General features: G+C 48.9%; 1 protein-coding gene across 1 annotated transcript in view; it reads right to left on the bottom strand.

The window, feature by feature from the left end:
• Window positions 1-283: 283 nt before the first annotated feature.
• Window positions 284-18,117, bottom strand: part of MAMLD1 (mastermind like domain containing 1) — a 95,881-nt gene continuing 78,047 nt past the window's right edge. The window contains exons 4-6 of the mRNA XM_049767488.1: window positions 6,078-6,318; window positions 1,210-1,294; window positions 284-394 (exon numbers count right to left, since the gene is read on the bottom strand). Coding sequence (XP_049623445.1) covers window positions 1,254-1,294; window positions 6,078-6,318 — 282 coding nt within the window. The 3' untranslated portion in view covers window positions 284-394; window positions 1,210-1,253. The remainder of the gene's footprint in view (window positions 395-1,209; window positions 1,295-6,077; window positions 6,319-18,117) is intronic.

Genomic DNA, 18,117 nt, shown 5'->3' with positions numbered 1-18,117 from the left:
CTGCTCACCACCTGGTCTGGGGACAGGATTCCAGAGATCTTGTGGGTGGTGGTGGTAGCGGTGGTGGCTGTCACCATCCACATGGCACTACTGATCATGGTGGTGGCGGGCACTCTAAGCTGGTGGAGGCTTGGGCGATGACTCTCCATGGAGCTGGGATAGAAGCCAGACAGGGGTGCCCCTGGTGGGGCATCCCTGGCCATGGGTGCTGTCGGACACACAGGATGTGATGAGACAGGGACCTGGATGCCAGAGGAGCGGAGGCCTTGCTGCTGAGGTGGCTCTGGTTTCAGAGTGTTGGGAAGGCGCCCAGTCCTGGGTGGCATCATATGCTGGCTGCTTAAGGGGGTGGCCTTGATTTGGCTACGCTTGAAGATGACTTGTTCTTGGACGGCTACAGAAAGAGAGAAGTAAGGGTGTCAGTCTTGAAGGCCCCTGAACTGGGGCTGTTGGTGGTGGGACAAAAACAACTTACACAAACTTGAGACTACTGCTCCCCAATTTTTCTCACTTCTCCTCATTTCCCTTAGAGAGCACTTAAGCTCCTCAAGGAAGCCCTCCTGTGTTGCAGAGGTCTGAGCTCATGGCCACTGACCAAGTGCATTTCCTGGCTTTACTCCAATTCTTCCAGTCCATTGAAGCTCCACCAGGCCCTGAGTCTTGTCCACCCCTGAACCAGTCTTCCTGATGGTCACTAGATTGACCCCTGTCCACATGGCAATTAGGTCTGACTCCTTCAGCCTCAGGTATGAAATGGGCTTTTTCAGGAGAGCTGCATTGTGTTGAAAGGCTGGCCAGCTGTGAGAGTGCACACAGTCATCTGGAGCCACAAAGGCCAGAATGCCATGACCTAGTCTAAGGGCATCTTGAGAGGGAGAGGAAAAGACAGAGCTCAAGCCCAAGGCCATTATTCAGCAAGGAGCGTCCAAATTCAAGACCACTCTGTTGACTGACTGTTCTGTTCCATGAGGCCCATGGTGGGGGGACTTCATTCCTGCTCCCGAAGCACAGGATGGCATTACGATGTGGCCTTCACAGAGGATCACACTTGAGCTTCACCAGGCGATGTTGTCACTAATCCACAGATCTCCCTCATCTCCCTGCCTCCAGAAATGCCACAGGAACTACTTATCCCACATTGACTTTGCACCCCCTTCTCTTGGTAGACCCCATATCCATTCTTTGGGAATACTGACCACCAACACTTACCTTGAAATTGTCTCAACTGTTGGACGGTATATGCCTGTTGCTGCTCAGGGGTCATTGCCATAGGACCTGATGTCCGCTTCCCGTGCTAAACAGAAGATGGAAAGCACATGTTAGCTGATGAGCACCTAGAAATATTAGCCTTGGGACTGCTGCATGGGGACTCAGGACGTGGCTTTGGTGAGCAGAAAGCATGAGTGAACACACCAACACACACTTGCATGCATGCCCCACCCTCCCAAGCGAAGTTCCATAAGTATAAATAAAAGTGAGAGTCGGCACCTGGGTTAAAAAAATCAACTGCAAGAGCATAAGATGGGCTGGGAGAGACAGAGCTGAAGAGCAATAGCACGAAGGCAAAGATTTAGCCAATCCAAATGTCCCTTCACTCAGGATGGGTCAGCAGTGAGATGTGGTCACCAAAAGAGCAAATTAACATTAGACTGCATTAATAGAAGCAGAACATGTAGAAGAAGGGAGGTGACAGTCCTACACTACTCTGCCTCGGGCAGGCTGACTCTGCAGTGGCAACAAGAGGCCGGCATAGCAATCTTGGGGAGACCCAGAAAGACTGGGTGCAGCCAAAGAGCAATAATAGGGAATGAGGATTCATAGGCCAACCACAGTCAGAGGAAGGCTGAGGGAATCTGCTTGCCGAGGCAGGGCAAAAGCAGACTCTGGGCTGAGGGTGGCCTCTGCCAGGCTCTGCAGGGCACTCATGGAGAAAGAATTGAAGTTCACTCTGAGTGACCCTGGCACATAGGAGCAGGGTGATGACCTTGTCTGATACCCTAAAGCCCGCTACTTCCCTTTATGCTCCTGATTACTCTTGGCCTAGGCTGTGGGGACAAGTTTTCTGCCAGGGTCGAGGAGGCAGCGTGGCAAAGGGAGAAGCATATGGAGGCATCCACCCAACCTCTCCAGGCATCTCTCTCCCTTCCTCAAGGAGTCCATTTCCTGAGTTGTGTTCCTCCCACCCTGGATGCCAGGGAACTTGGCCCTCCACTTCAACCTGTGTATATAAACTCTGCAGGGCTGCCTGGGGGGGTGGGCTGGCACTTGGGAGTGCCCAGTTCTGGCAGCAACTCCAGTCTTGGGTCCTGCCAAGGAAGAGAGGACAAACACATGGCACCAGCAAGCCTCCACTAGAGGCAATTCCAGCTGACTGGGCTTCGCTTTTCTATCCACCCCACCTACTTCTTGTGCTAGTGCCTGACTCCCTTCAGGACTCTGCTGGAACAGGGATTGGGAATGGCACTGGCTCTCAAAAGATGGTGGCTTTTCTGTTCCTAAATCTCTGGTCTTAGGACATGTGTTCAACATGTTACAGCAGCCACTAGGAGCCCTGCCTTACCCTGAGGGACACCAAGGAACACAGGGGTCAAGTTGACTATCAAGGCCCCCAGTGGGGACACGAGGACCATGAGATGCTCCAGGTTGGGGGGACTTCACTCTCATGCAGCTTTTGTTTCTGTTCTTCCACCAATGCTTCCACCCTGATTCATGTTGTGACTTGTCATGCTCAGACACGTGAAATGACTTGCCCAAAGTGACATCAGTGGCTAAGAAGTGTAATGTCCCCATAGTGCAGAGCTGGCAGGCAGTGACACACCAGCCCCAAGCTCCAGGGTACAGGCACAGGCTGGGTCTCCATGGGCCCTCATCCCATTCATGCCATCCATGAGTACCCTGGTGGAGTCCAAGCACAGGTGGAGGCTACAGTGGCATTAAAGTAAAAACAGGGGAGGGTGGAAGAATATAAAGGATCGAACTGAAAAGGGTTGTCAGGCTAGCATGAGCTCCGGTGTGTGAGGAACTGGAAGCACCGAACTTCCCCCGCAGTCTGTGCTTAGACAGACACGGGGATGTTGCCAGTAATCAGTGAAAGGACAAGCCTAGTCTGAAATCCCAAGGGAACCAGCAGGCCAACACACTGCCCCCTGCTGGCTGGGTCTCAAACTTCCTGGATCCCTGCCCTCAAGCCCTCCACTGGGTGATTTAATACCACAATGTTCCTGTTATGGTCTGGGCTTGTTGTACATCCTGAGCCTGCTCTATATCCCAGATTTCTTGTCCAAGCTGGGCCTGTTCTTGTTCTGGTCCAGTTGTCCAAGCTGTGACTATTCTGTGTTCCAGGCTTATTGTATGTCCTGCTTCTGTTGTCTAAACTGGGCTTGATCTGTGTTCCAGGCTCATTTCATGTTGGCTCTGTTGTCAAACCTGTCCTGTTTTGTGTTCCGTGCCTGTTGTATATCCCAGGTCAGTTGTCCAAGCTGGGCTTGCTGTCCCTGGCAGTGAGTGAGCCTAGCATTCTCCCTAGGCCTCCCAAGGAGGCTGCTTCCTTTGTTTTGCAGACGGAGTCCCGCAGCCTTTGTTCTGTATCCATGTGCTCCAAAGATAAGACCCAAGAAAACAGTTGTTGCCTTTTGACACTGATAATTGGAATCGTTGGAAAGTGGAGCAAACAGGAAATGACCAATGTTTTCAGCGAGCAGGAGGAAACAGTGGCTTCAAGTTGCTGCCTGGCGTCAGGCGTTCATGATGGATGGTCCAGTAGTGTGGGCAGCTCTGGACAAAGTCTACAAAATCTGTTAGTTTCTCAGGTGCAGCTGCTGTGGTTTTCTGGCAGGGTGTGGTTTGCGCTGCTCTCATGGTAGAGATGTTGTCCTGAGCTTGGATTTTTTGTTACCTCTCCTTCCTCCCAGACACAGACTTGTGTCAGCCAAGATGGCATCTGGAGAAGTACTGAAGCTACTTTTTAAGAAGTTTATTGCAGATACCCAGGAAGCTGCCAAGCCCCTGACTGGTTACTTCGTGTGTACCTGGCAGGAGTGGGGTAAAGGCCAGACCCATATCCTGCCAACCACTGACACAGATGAGCTCAGTACAGGTCCCCTGCAGACCAGGCTTACAGTCATCCTCCTGGAACCCTGACTTGGGTTCTTCTCACTACATCCCTTAATCAGGCAAGGGGGAATCTCATATTGAAGGGTGGGGGCCAAGAGTAAAGGTTAGCAGGGTTTCTGGATTTCAACCTTGGTCTGAGATCCCTTTGAGCACAGTCCTAAGGGGACTCCAGAGGACCAATTTTTGGTGGATTGTAGGATGAGTAGCCAAAGTTGAGTCTACCATGTAGGGGAAGGAGGGCAGAAGGGGAGGGGGCAAGGGAGGAGAGGAAGGGAGTGAGGGAGAAAAGGAAGGGCATGAGCAGGTATGGATAGAGAAAAAGAAGGGAGGGACAGGAGGGGAGAGAAAGGAGAGACAAGGAGAGAAGAAAGGGGAATGCCAGGAGGGAGTGAGACTGGGGGAGGGAAGAACAGTTGAGGAATATAAGAGGGGACATTAGGGGGATGAGGATGGGGGACTGGAAAGGGAGAGGCTAAGGAAGGAGTAAGGGGAAGAAAGGGAGGAAAAGAGGGAAACAGGACAAGGGGAGGAGAATGAGAGGGGAGGACAGGAGGGAAATAGAGGGGAGGTAAGAAGGCCTTGGAGGGGGGAGGGAGAGCAAAAAAGAGAAGAGTTGAGGGGGACCATTTGCCCAGGTGCCCCCACCCCTGTGGAAGGTTCCAAGTTTCTTGATCTTTAGGGTTTCCTTGTTTATTGTACCCATAGCACATGGATGCTCTTTTGTATATTTGGGGGACCACTCACATTCCTATCTGACATTTCCTTGGAAGATGGCCTGGAGGTCATCAAATCAGTACATGAATTCTGGGGCTTCTCTATCTCTAATGTGTGGGGACCCCTGAGAGCTGCTTCACTTGGGTAGAGTAAACCATGGCCTTATAGGTTGTCAGAAACTGGGTTTAAGGGGAGCTGTCTGCCTTGGGTTTCCTCATGAAGTGTTCCCCCATCATAGAAGGTGCAGCCCACACTTTCCAGGACCCTTCTGATACTCAGAGTGAAACACTCAGTTTATCCAGCATGGTTCCAGATTTAGGGGAACAATGGCTGTGTATGGGGCGGTAATGCTGTCTGGGGACAAAGAATGAGTGGGGGTGTCCAGAATGAGACAGCACATTCTTTCTCCCAGGCCAGACCGGACCTATCCCCCAGGTTTGAGCCAGAGACCTGTGTGTTCAGAGGCTGAAGAGAGAGACAACAGCCTTGGAATGGTTGTGTGTGTGGGTGGGTTAAGGGAGCAGTTCACAGGCAGTTTTGGCTTCTCTGCCCTGGAGAATTTCCATTAAAGGCGAGGAGCGCCAAGACCCTTTCTGCTTGATGACCATCTTCCGATCACTATCACTGCAGTTTACACTGTGGACAGTCCCTGCACACGCCACTCCATGTCCCAAAACTACCACGTGGGCAGTTGGGCCCCTGTGGAGGCCTCTGGCCGGTGTCCTGCTCACGGGCCCTGGAACGTGACTCTCTTCAGAGCAAGTCAAGCTCTTCCTGCTAAATTCTCGACTTGATCCCACTCTTAGTGAGCCAAGGCTTGGCTGGGAGCCTTTCTGCCTTGCCCCCCATGGTTGACAGCTTTCCGCCTTCCCACTTTTGGGGATGTGGGTCCTGGGTGGCTGGAGAGATGCAAAGTCCATAGCAGATGGCAGGCTGGAGAGGCAGCTGTTTAGCAGGTGTGTGTAAGGGGGTTCAGAGCACAGGCGGGGAAAGATTTAGGGTGCTGGAAGGCCCCACAAAGAGAGGAAGGGCGGAGACAGCCCCCAGAGCACTCTGCAGCTCTGTACTTGCTGTGCCCAGACTGACAGGGAGAGTAGAGAAAGCACTAGAAAAAACTTCCTAGCATACAGAGTTGTCTGGGCTGTCACCTCCTGTGTTCCTCCCAACAACCCTGTGAGGCAGGCGGCAGGCTGAGCAGGGGACTGTGCCCCGTTGACAGATGAGGAAAGCGAGGCTGGGGTGTCACTTACCTAGGGCTTCGCAGGTAGGCAGCAGTGGCGCGGGCAGCTGCCTCCAGGCCTTCGGATCCCAGCCGCCCCAGGGCGCTGCCTGCGAGCTGGTGTGCGAGGTGACTCGGGCCAGATCATGGGCAAAGGAGCTGGCGGGCAGGAAGGACTCACTCCCCAGGGTTTGGCAGGATGAGGCCTGTCGCCCGAGGCTGACCTGGGGGGGCCTGGCTTCCCCAAGCTTGCAGGCTTTGTCTATATGAGTCTACAACAACCGATTGAACAATCCATCAGCTGTGGGACTACATGGCCATCCGACTCATCTGTCTCTGCCCTGAGCATCTAGCTGGCTGCTTTGGGTGTTGGGATTAGTTCCATACACCACGGACATGGGGCCCAACCAAACCACTTGGCTGGCTCCCCGGTCTTGGGTCATATTTGAGAATCCATTCGAAGCTACAGTCACTCTCCACAGAGAAAGCACTTCCGGAGGTGTTTTTGACCCAGCCCACCAACATGTTACATGCCATTTCATGGGGATTTCTAGACCACTTAATACTCATCCGAGGCTCTCAGGTTAAGGCTCCCTTGCCTGAGACCATCATTGTCTTGTTGCAAATGGGAATAAAGCTACATCAGACAGTTGGTTCACTGGCAATGACTTTGAGCAATCCCAGTTCCCCTTTCCCCACCCTCCTAAACCACCCCTACAACAGATCACCACCTTGGAACCAGTTTGGAGGAAGGTATGTGGAGACACGCCTCAGAATCTGCAAAACCAAATGGTGAGTGGCAAAACCAAACAATCCAGCAGAACTCCTGAGACAGCCCTCACTGCAGCTCACTTTGCAAGGGCCCCCCAGGTTGGGGTGGAGAGCTCCTATCTCCACCAGGTTTTTAGGAGATCAGGAGGGCAGTGGACCCAATATAGGACTCAGTTCTTCCAACCTGATGCAACTGACTGAGCACTTGCCAACAGTGCTGTCTAACAGGATTAGGGGAAGGCTGCCCTCTACCAACGGACATTCTTTCTACCTGAAATAGCCTCTTCAATCTGTTAGGAGGCATCACTGGCAGCTTTCAAGTCCTAATAGAAAGGGGCATTGACATCCCAAGGCTAAGTTCAATAGTTGCAGTCAAGTCCGTTGGTTGAAAGAAACATTATGTGCATACTGTGGGCAGAATCAATGCTAGGTGTTATTTGGATGTATTATTGGGAAGAATGAAGAGTTCAACCACAGAATATAGGGGCATTACAATTAGCTAAGTGCTTCACTCTACTATGTATCTGTTGGAAGGGTGTGAGGCAGGAAGGGTTATTACCCTTACTTACAGATGAGGACACTGAGGCTCAGAGAGACCAACTAAGTCACACAAAGTCACACAGCTAGTCAGTTGTACAACCAGATGCAAACCTCACTGTAGATGGTTCCCAAGTTGGCAGGCAGTTTTCTAGTGAGTGAGTACATGTGGGCATGTGTGTGCATGCATGTCTTTGAGTATTCACTAGCCACAAGTCTTAAGCAATAATATCAGTGCCATGTATCAGGCACTCAATCAGGTTTTAGCCACCTCTCTATGTATGGGTTTCACATGCATTAGATGTGACCAGTCCTCCTTGCTCAGTAGACCTGTCATCTTCTATCTTGAGGTCTGATGGGTTGATAATAATGATAAGTTCTCACGATGATGGTAAAATACATGATATAGAACTTACTTAATTTAAGGCAATATAGCTCACCTTTCTCAGGGTCATTTCATTTCATTTATTCTTAGAATGATCCTCTAAAGTAAGTCCTGTTATGTTTGCATTGTCAAGATGAGAAAATGGAGGCACTAAGAGGTCAATCAACTTGCCAAGATCACTACTTGGTTACTGCCAGAGCGTAGACTCAAGGCTAGATATTGTGTGACTTTAAGTATATGTGTAAGTTTTCTGGATCGAACTATCCAGCTGAATCCTCGCTGTTTCTATCAGCAGATGCATAGTAAGAAGATTCTAAAGGGCTGCTCTGAATCCATCACTACGCCACATATGTGGGCTGATTCCTGTGTGCCCCAGATGTTCTTTGCTTTTTGTAACCACTGCACTCCCAAATGAGAACACCAAGTTGAGGGGTCTTCTATGAAACATGTGGTACAGGGTTTGTGAAATACCCTGGGGAAAACCAATACTACCCATTGAACACTGTCTTCCACAAGTCTCCAGTTTGTCCAAGTTTTTTTTGGAGTGGGGAAATCTCTGGGCAAGAACTGGAAGAGCCCAAGAGCCCCTGATTTTGCCTATGTACATAAATATCATTTCTCAAGTTTCACTGCCTTGGGTTAACTCGAATGATCAGAGTTCAAAGTCAAGTTCATTCACTCAATCAAGATTTGGAATTTAATTGTAAGTTTAACTGGCAAATGCTATGTTTTATTTAAAGAAAAACCAGTAATCTAAAGAACTAAAATATACATCAATATTGCAAATCAATAATATATGTATCAACTGAAAAAATGAAGGACTGTCTTTTTTGACATTAACTGCCAAGTAAGCAAGTGGCCTTCTTAAAGATGGGACTCCTGATTCTCCTTCATTCATCTCATTAGTCCAGCTCTGCTAGGTTTCAAGGGAGAAAGACAGGGCGGTCAATCCAGCTAGGTGGTGAGTGAAAATTGTCCCAGAAGTGGAAACATTGTGAATCTAGGGCACAGGGGTTCAATAAGCCAGGTACCCCATGACATGCTTCACAGTTTTTATCTTGCTAAATTTACCCCACCCTCAAGAACATAGATAATTATTGCTTACTTTTTTTCATTTGTTTTGAGGCCAAACCCATCTGCTCAGGGCTTTTCCCTGAATCTGTGGTCAGAGTTATTCCTGGTTGGCTTTGGGGACCATACAGGGTGCCAAGGATTGAATCCAGATCAATTGTATAAACTCCTTACCCACTGTATTGTTTCTCTAATCTCTATTGTTTACATTTATTGATCAATAAAATAAGGTTCAGAAGAGCAAATTCATGGGGTATCATAAAGCCATTTCTTAGCAAGAGTGACCATGTTTGAACCTGGCTCAGACTTGCTTCCAAATCCAGTCTCTTAAGCACAAATATTTAAAGTGTTTTCAGACACAGATGCTGTCAGAAGCATCAGCCTTATGTTTAAACATTCCACATCCTTTCCCCTCCCAATTCATCCCATTCAGTGGCTCACCAATGGGCAGAGTAAGCAGTGCTGACAGACCTCCAGGTGCCAGCGAAGCCAATCCACCTATTAGTGACATTTAGGCAACCAAGTAAGGGAGTGACAAGATTCCCTTTGGAGACTTCTGCATTCAGACAGCCAACTTGATGCCAGCACCAAAAAGCTTGCCCTGCCCAAGTGCCACTCAATGGCCGGGAAGTTTGGTTCTGTGGGGCCATCTTCTGCCACGCTCAGGAGTAGGCTTGAGCACTCGGGCTCACTCTGTATGGCTAGATTTACCCTGTCTTTGGGAGTGAAGGAAAGGGAAAGCAAACCTCATGGGCTGGTTTTCTCTCTGACTAAGTGTGGCTGGGTACCTGCCTCTTGGCCACAGTGCCATTGCTTGTCCTCAACTCTCTACAAGGCCCTAGATAGAGAAGGTGAGTCCCTGCACACCAGCCACTTTCCACACAGGAAGGCTGGGAAGGCAGCAGAAAGAGTAGGAGCCAGGCCACAAGCTCCCCGGTCCAGAAGATCTGTTTGTGTGGCAAGGCATGGGGAAACAGAGAAAAGGGGGCCCTGCCCAAGCCTTTGATGTCACTTTGATTATCACGTGGTAAGGCGAAAAACCACCCTTGGCCAGTTAAAGTCACAGGCCATGCTTCCAGTTGCTGAATTCTAATCGGCACATCCTTAGCTGGGCTCCTGAAACATCTCAGAGATACTCTGCTCTGGGGAACACTTTCCCACTTCCAGTTTTGAAAAGGGGACAAAATGATTGGAGCATTGGTAGTGAACAACACACTGGGGCAGTAGTACATGCCAGGTCACTTCTTGTGTGACTCTGAGTGTCTTTAAAGGGGGACAGCAACTGGCAGCTGACCCCCTCATTCATTGGCTAAGGGGACTCCACAGGACCTCTTTTGTGCTGCACATCTACTAGAAGCAAGACCGACTGAATCTCGGCATAGCTCCTATGGACACATGCCATGATGAGGCCTGGATGAGAACAAGACCAGCTGAGGGGTCTTTCCTGGGTCCAGTGGCATCACGAAGTGGCCCTGAGCAGCTGTCATTCACAGCCCATACCCAGAGCCAAAGCCACGTGCAATAGTATGGGAAAGTGTTTTCCAGACAATTTTTCCATTTTCCCCCAGCCCTACCAGTCTCAAATTCTGGGCTAGACCCCGGCTGTCTGCATTAAAACAAACTCTCCAGAGCACATTTGAGAGACAGCAGGAGGCTGAGAGCCAGAGAGGGCGAGGTACTGTGGGCTGACCACTGGTTCTCCCTTTCCCAGGAGTTGCTTTGTGTTCCTTATCCCAATCCCTGTCTTTCTTAGTGAGCATGAGCACCAGATCCCATAACACAAAGGGCCACATCCAGGCCCAGGTGAGAGAGGCTGGCACATTATCCAGTTTGGACTAGATAGAGCTGAATCCTTTGGGGCTTTCTGCAGGGCCTAGCAATTAGGGAATACAGGAAGGGAAGCATTAAGAATGCAGGACCTGAGCAGTGGACTGTATCAAATAATAGAGCTGGTGGCATGGCTAGCACCTCATCTCTCTTCTGGCCCTTTCCCACTTGTCATCTAGGCAGCTCATTTACTGCCAAGCTGCTTATATGCTTTGGGGACAACACCTAGGCATCCAGGCCTCTAGAGGTCTAGGTACCAAGTCAGTAACCAGGAAGCAGCAATGCAGGGCTTCAATCAATTCAGACAACTACAATGCCCCTTGACCAAAGTTCCCGGGACTTCTGGGAAAGCTTTGAGAAAGCAACTCTCAATCCTGCTCTATGGCTAAGGCCTGGAAGCCTGGAGCCCTGGCAATTGCTGGCAGACATGTGTTCCCACAAGGGGGAGCTAGTCATAAAGTGAAGTCCTGGAGGCGAATGCACAGCTAGTAAAGCACCACTTTGTGGAAAAGGGTGAAGCCATTGATTCAAAGCACACCTGCAGTGTGCCCAACCACTCAAGCTCCATCATTGGCCTTATGGTTGAGAACATTCCATCTCTAACAATGAAGTGTGGAGCACGGAACCCAGTTCTGTCTGCCTTAAGTCATATCCCCTGAGCCAGACACGAGATAACATTTATAGAGAAATCTAGAACAGTCTGCTCTGAGTAAGCACAGGGTGCTGGTCTGGGAGAGTGGCCGTAGACTCCTCATTTAGCTCAAACAAGGGGTGTATGTTCATAACTACTCACTTCTGCATTAGTCAAATGTGTGTGCACTTTAGGAGCAATAGCCTGGCCGAGCAACATTAAGCCTTGCTGGTTCCCGTTCAATTCCAATGCAAACTAGAACATGTACTTTGTGGGTTTCTGCAAAGAAAATAATTGAGGCTCCAAACTGGAATTCATCTATAGAAAATAGGCAGTTTGAGCTCCCTAAAAGCAATTATTGGCATCAAGCTCCTGAATTTTTAAATGCTTTGAAAGGCCTGAGAAGAGACATATGAGGAAGTTGAGACTTCAAATTTTGAGGTAAGAACTGTAAACAAAACAAACACAACCTTCGAGAGGTGCTCAGGGGTGGGGGGAAGGCTGGCCTGGAACCAACACCAGGGTCACACTCTATTTTATTCCTTAGTCCTACACTTTAGTACCAACGCCAGTTGCCAGAGAAGTGTGAATAGACAGGTGGCAAAAGTACAGGCTTCCAGAGACGTAGTTACCCTTTGAGAACATTCTCTCTGGAAGTTGTAGTTTGCTTGGATGGTGAGCTCAGGATGTCACCATGGCAAGGTGGCTTTTGGTGGCTGGAGTAGGAACAATGTGGACTAAGGGGGAGTATTAGTTGTCTTCTAACCTCTCTAACGGACTCTGAAGCTTGGAGGGGGTGTGGAAGACTCAAACCTGGGGCCTTACAGGAGATTCTGAACCCTATAATGGTGGCACTCTGGTTCTGGTAAGTCAAAAGTAGATTTCCTGCTCCAATCAAGGACTTATTGACATCTTGCAAGTGGCCAAAGTTGCACTATCTTCTCAGAAGTCAGCTTAGAGTTTTAGCATGGTTGAGTCTGGGTCTCAGGGCTTCCCTGTGTGGGGTATGGAGATTGGAGATGGGAAGTAGCAAACACAGACCCTTGATTCCTGATCTTTCCATCAGAGAAAAACCACATGGGCAAGATCATGACCTTAGTTCCTTTGCACCCTTCGTTTTGTTCCTTTGATCATTATTCATTTTGAACTACAGCAATCAGGAGAGCAAGAAGCTCAGGGTCCTTTGGGGGGGGAAGAAGCACTCTCATGATGAGATCACTATTCTAGCAAAGGAAAGGAATAGGCCATAAAGCAAATCAAAGCATCTCACAAGAGTGATCATAATGGAAAAACAAATCCAAACACTCTTCCCTGCAAAGATCAGTTCCACAAAAGCCATACAACTTGGCTCATGACAAAGGCAGAAAGCAGCAAGTGCTGAAAAATCTGAAAGGGTTGAAGCCAATACTGGGCACTTCCTCAAAGGCAACCAAATGTTCTTTGAAGTGATACTGGAAATGGCACTCATGGAAGCACACTCACTGGTGTGCAATGACACTGCAGTTTTGAAAGATGTCACCACCAGAGGTTACTGGGGACAGGCTATACAAGAAGAGCTCAATACCATTTCAAGTGGCATGTGACACTAATCCCTAGGGAAACCTCAAAATAAAAACACAAAAGGGGTTCCACTGGTAGCTTTGCCAGAAGAAATGATACCTGCCCAGACAACCACACCATATAAACTGCTCACTAGCCCTGGGCAAGAAATCATTGCTCTAGGCACTGCCGGGCCTGGCTAACACATGACGAATGATTGACATGGCAAGAGTGGACTGAGTGCATCTTCACCAGGGCAAACCAAGTCCTGTAATGTGTTCCCTAAATCTCTAAACTTTACAATGCTGGAACCCCACTACTCTCATCTCTAGGAAACAACCAGTATGGATTGGCTCTATGGAGGAGGTGCCAGGGACTGTGGTAGGAGCTAAAGCTGCACATTTTCAGGTCTGGAACTTTGTATTGAATTGGATGACCATGTATCATGGATGAACCAGAGGCCCTACTCGGTTTGAAAAATGCACCATGGTTGGGTGATGGGGTGGGAACAGTGGCTGTTTGTCCATCCAGGCATGGCCTCAGACTGAGATTTGTTCTTTGTTTCTAAAACCCTCCAGAGTCTCAAGAGCTTTGTCATGTGATAGAAGAATCAATTTATGAATAGTGTTCATGCCCAACTGTACCCTGGTGTCTGGATTCCCTTGGACAGAACCAGACCCTTCTTATACCTGCAAAATCGGCTAGGGAGTGTGTGTTGGGGGAACAGAGGGCAAGACCCTAAAACTCTGATTCCACATGGCCTACAAGAAAAAAAACCTGAAAGTACTGGGGGCTGGGAGGGAAGCCAGATATAGAGACTTCCCTAAACCCTTAGGCTCCTGCTCAGAGACTCTTGCTTCCTACTTGGCTTGCTAGAGCACTATCCTGAATCTTTTCCAGAACCTCACTCTGGGCCTAACAATGGCCCAATAATGCCAGCAGTAAAAGCAGCAAATCCTAGTGGCCAGCCCCTTGCAGCTGATTATTCAGTAAGAGCTGCAATCTAGAGAGTGAGCCATAATTGATGGAGCCCCTTCAGAGGTGGTTTCTGTACCTTCTAAGTTACAGATAATGGCCCCACTATCTACACAAGATTCCATTCCCCAAAGTGCCCAGAAAAGTGATTTCAAAGCACTGATCATGTCCAAAGACCCTGACCATGCATAACCCTTGCTGGCACCTAGACGTGCTCCCAATTGCTCATGCCTATGGCCACCTTTCTTGGGTCCATGGCAGAAACACAGCTTATGATTCATCTTAAATGCCCATTTTCTCTCCTCTTCTCCTTGTGGAAACATTTGGCATGAACCATTTGAAGTTCAGTTCTGTGGCATTAGATCATTCACAGTGGCTTGCCCCCTGCCCATGTCCCCTTCTAGTGCTTGTTCTTATCTCCAACGAGTCTAGTTTCAACACCCCACAGCTTCCCCCTTCTCCCTTCTACATACAGCCCCATGCACCCAGTCTTCTATTCCTGTCTCCATGGACAAAGGAGCTCTAAGGATTTCAGAGAAGTGTGGGTTCATTGAACTGCATTGTCTGAGTGTGTCTGGTTGGTTTTCAAGGCTTCCTCTGCCTTGACTGTCTCCTGGATGTCCTTGCTGGAAAACTATTAGTAGTGCTGGGGAGGGCACACGTGAGGCAGTGATGTCCAATAGAGCTTCCTACTTGGAGGAAGGAAATCAGCTTCCTACTCCCATCCTTTTGAAGGCTGAATAATTGTCCTTTGGATGCACAGACCCCATGTAGGTGATCCCTTCACCAGTTGCTGGGCCCTTGGGATGTTTTCACCAGTTGGCTATTTTGGATGGGGCTACTATGATCATGGGTGGCCAGAGGGGCTGTTCAAGACCCTGCTTTCAATGCTATTCTTAGGAGGGTATGTGGGGATTCGGTGCCTCTTTGCGGGAGGCATTGCCATTCTGTTTTCCATAGCAGCTGCGCGATTTCACATTCCTACCAAAAGCACACATGGTTTCTGATTTCTCCACATCCTCGCCAACACTTGTTCTTTTCTGGGATTTAAGAAAATCACTTTTCTACTGGGTGTCTCTTCCCAACTTCCAGCTCGCCTTTGCAAGGGTTGCCCAATCGAGGGAAATGGTCATGGTCTTGTCCCCATTTCTTCCCTTGGGAGGGGGTGGGGCTTCCACACTTTTCAAAACTCTTGCTTTTGCAAATCAACCATCATTATTTCAGATCGCAAACCAAGAGCTCCCTCTTCACCAAGGGACCAACAAGATCAGCTGGCTTTGGCAAATTCTCCTCCTGTCACCCAAAACTAGGGCCATTTCCAAAAAGTCTGGGTCTCCACTGCCATGCAGCCCTTCTATAAACTTGGCAGCATGTTCCAGGGATGAGGCAGATAGAACATGTGTTGGATTTCCAATGCAAAACTTTGCCCAGCAATGCTACATGAGGAGTCATTTCTCTTAAACCTTCAAGGTTTGTCCTAGGCAGCCCCAAAATATGAGCACTGTGTAGGTGATTCCAACCTGACTTCTCTTGAATCTAACATGCAGCTTGATTACTGGGAGAGGGAACAAAAATCTGAAAGAAACAAGGATGGGAAGGTGCCAGCACAGCTCTGCCAGAACACTCCCCTGGAGCTTCAGGAGAGCCCAGGAGACCTTATCTCTGGGAGTTCATCTCTGACTTTGGTAAAGCCTTTATTTTCACAAGGTTTCGTTTTTTGGGGGGTGTTTTTGGAGGGGTTACTCCTGGCTCTGCACTCAGGAATCACTTCCTCCTGGTGGGCTTGGAGGACCTTATGGGATGCTGATGATCAAACCTGGGTCAGCTGTGTACAAGGCAGTGCTCCCCTCACTGTGGTATTGCTCTTGCCCTTAGAAGATTCTTTTAAGTAGGGACTGTAACATCGCAGTGTTTAGAGCATTAGCAGGGTTGTTCTGGGAAGGTGCCATATAGTAGCAGTTCTGGGGGTACCTTACAGTGCTGGGGCTCAGACCTACGTCCATGCCAGGTGCATTGCCTGAAAGATCTCTGGCCCCAGACTCAGTGCTCTGAATGAGAGGAACAGACAGAAAAGCCTGCCTGCCAGCAGTGTAAGTACCTAAAAAACAGGGTTAGCCAGTGTGGCCCAAATGGTCTGAATCTAGGGAAAAAGCTGCATGGTGCTCACTCTTTAGGCCAAAGTTAGAAGTGGTTGGAGTTGGATAGTGCTTTCATGGGAAACAGTGACTACTGTACTGCGCCTCAAGTTCTCAAGGAATCAGTCTGGTCCAGCAGGCTCTTGTGTGGGACATGCCAACTCCAATGTCTTCCTCTTCCTGCCTAAGGGGTACTGTGCTGCCCAAAGCCTCAAGCCTGGCATGCTGTCATCTTTTTCTCACTGTTCTTTACTGTGGGTGGCACCTGTGGCATGCCTAGGGGTCTCACACATGGGGACTGTGCAGCATCCCCTGGCAGCATCATGTAAAGGAGCATTGCCCTACTTATTGTCTTGGCACAAGAGAAGTGAAGCAAAGTGCTTCCTATTTTCCAGTCACAGATGAATTTATTACAAATAAAGTTTCACCCTTCTTTTGGTTTTGCTTTGGGGGGGGGACACACCTGGATAGGTGGGGGTGCTAGTCCTTGTGCTATGCTGGACAAACACACATTTCCTCCCTTTGGCTCCCTCAAAGCTATGGTTTGTTTGGCATTTTCAAAATGTCTTCAAGCACTATTGGGGTGACCCCAACACTTAAGGGCCCAAGCAGAACCATACTGATGGCTCTGATCATTGAACTGCCCAGCCTGATTGGCTGAGTACCCCTTGGGTCTCCTGAGCACTGCTTGTGAGCTCTCCCCAAGTCTCATTTGGGGCATCCTGACCTCTCCAGATGTCATTGTTACAAACAACAGGAAGCTTTCCAAAGATTAAAAACCATTTCATGAACTGATCTCTCTGTGGAATTAGTATTTTGGGGTGCTACTTTAGCAGGACCTCACTGATTGAAAGCTGCAATAATTTCAAAGATTAACATCACCAAAGTGATTCCTATATTTTTGCAATTTGAAAAAATAAAACATAATCAAGCCAGGAGGTGGAGGATCATTTGTGATTCTCAGAAGCCAAAAAGGAAAACAGAAAAAAAAAGATTCTTGTAACATAAGTGCCCAATTTTGAGGCTGCATTTCTCAAATTCTGAGCCTGAAGTTCCTGGCAATCCAGAGAGCACTGAAACCAAACTTGATCAACTTTCAAAGAGTGAGTGATTCCTGAACTCGCAAAAGCACTTTCTGCTGGGTGGAATGATATTTGTTTTCAGAGTAGCTGAAGAAAGTTTCCTCTCAAACAGAATGGCAGTATAGAAAGGAAGGAAAAAGGAGTCAGAATGTGGAATTGGGTACCAAGATAAAATTAAGAATCTCATTTGGAAAACATATTCGAGTCTGGTAGCCAAGACATGTGGGGCAAGCCCATGCCCTGAGGCCAGCTTGCCTGTCCTTTCTGAGCACTCCAGAGATTCCCTCCAGGCTCTGTGCTTGTATTTGGCCAGGCTTAGCTCAAATGCAATTTGTGCTCCTACCTGCCACACTGAGCCAGAGCTACACGTTACAGAAACTTCTTGGGGAATTAAGGGCACAAGGCTATTCTCCCAAATCAGAATAAAGGAAAGCCAGCAAAAGCACTGTCAAGGCCGAGATCACAGGCAATACCTGTGCCTGATTTGAGCCAGGGAGAAAAATGTATTTCAGCAAGATCTTGGGAATTGACTTAAATGCTAACGGGCCATATTCTGCAGCCCTCTGCACAGCAAATGTAGCCCATATCTGTGTATTTGACAAGAGCAGGGTTTCCTCTGGCCTATGGCCCTGCGTTGATCTTGCTGCTTTGCCTCGGGCATCAGTGCCAGTGAGCATGTGTCTGTTTGAATTGGCTGTGTTAATGGGGACAGCAGTCATGGAAAAGTTCTGCTCTGCCCAGCAGGTGGGTCTACCTTAGAAATCCAAACACAAAGGAGTCTTGGGTTATTGCCAAGGTGCTTATGGATGCGCTGAAGGGGGGTGGGTGGGTGGGAGGAACAGAGGAGGTAAACACCCCTGAAGGATCCGTGTGGGATTCTGCACGCTTTGGCATCCATATCCAGCCTATTTGAGCAAACCTCCCAAACACTCATCGACGCCGCCTCCACAGTGACAGCGACAGAGCCAAAGCAGTGTTCCTAGAGCACTGGCACTCTGTTAGTCCCTGTTGATCCCCCACTGGCTCCTCACAGGTCCAAGGTAGCCTACAGAAGTGACATGTACCCGTAGCCTTAGAGCTAAGGGCTTATTTTCTGCCCACCCCTCATCCTTAGGAGC

Source organism: Suncus etruscus, chromosome X, assembly GCF_024139225.1.
Source record: "Suncus etruscus isolate mSunEtr1 chromosome X, mSunEtr1.pri.cur, whole genome shotgun sequence".
NCBI lineage: Eukaryota > Metazoa > Chordata > Mammalia > Eulipotyphla > Soricidae > Suncus > Suncus etruscus.
The sequence above is the reverse complement of the archived record's forward strand: the minus strand, read 5'-3'. Positions and strand labels throughout refer to the sequence as shown.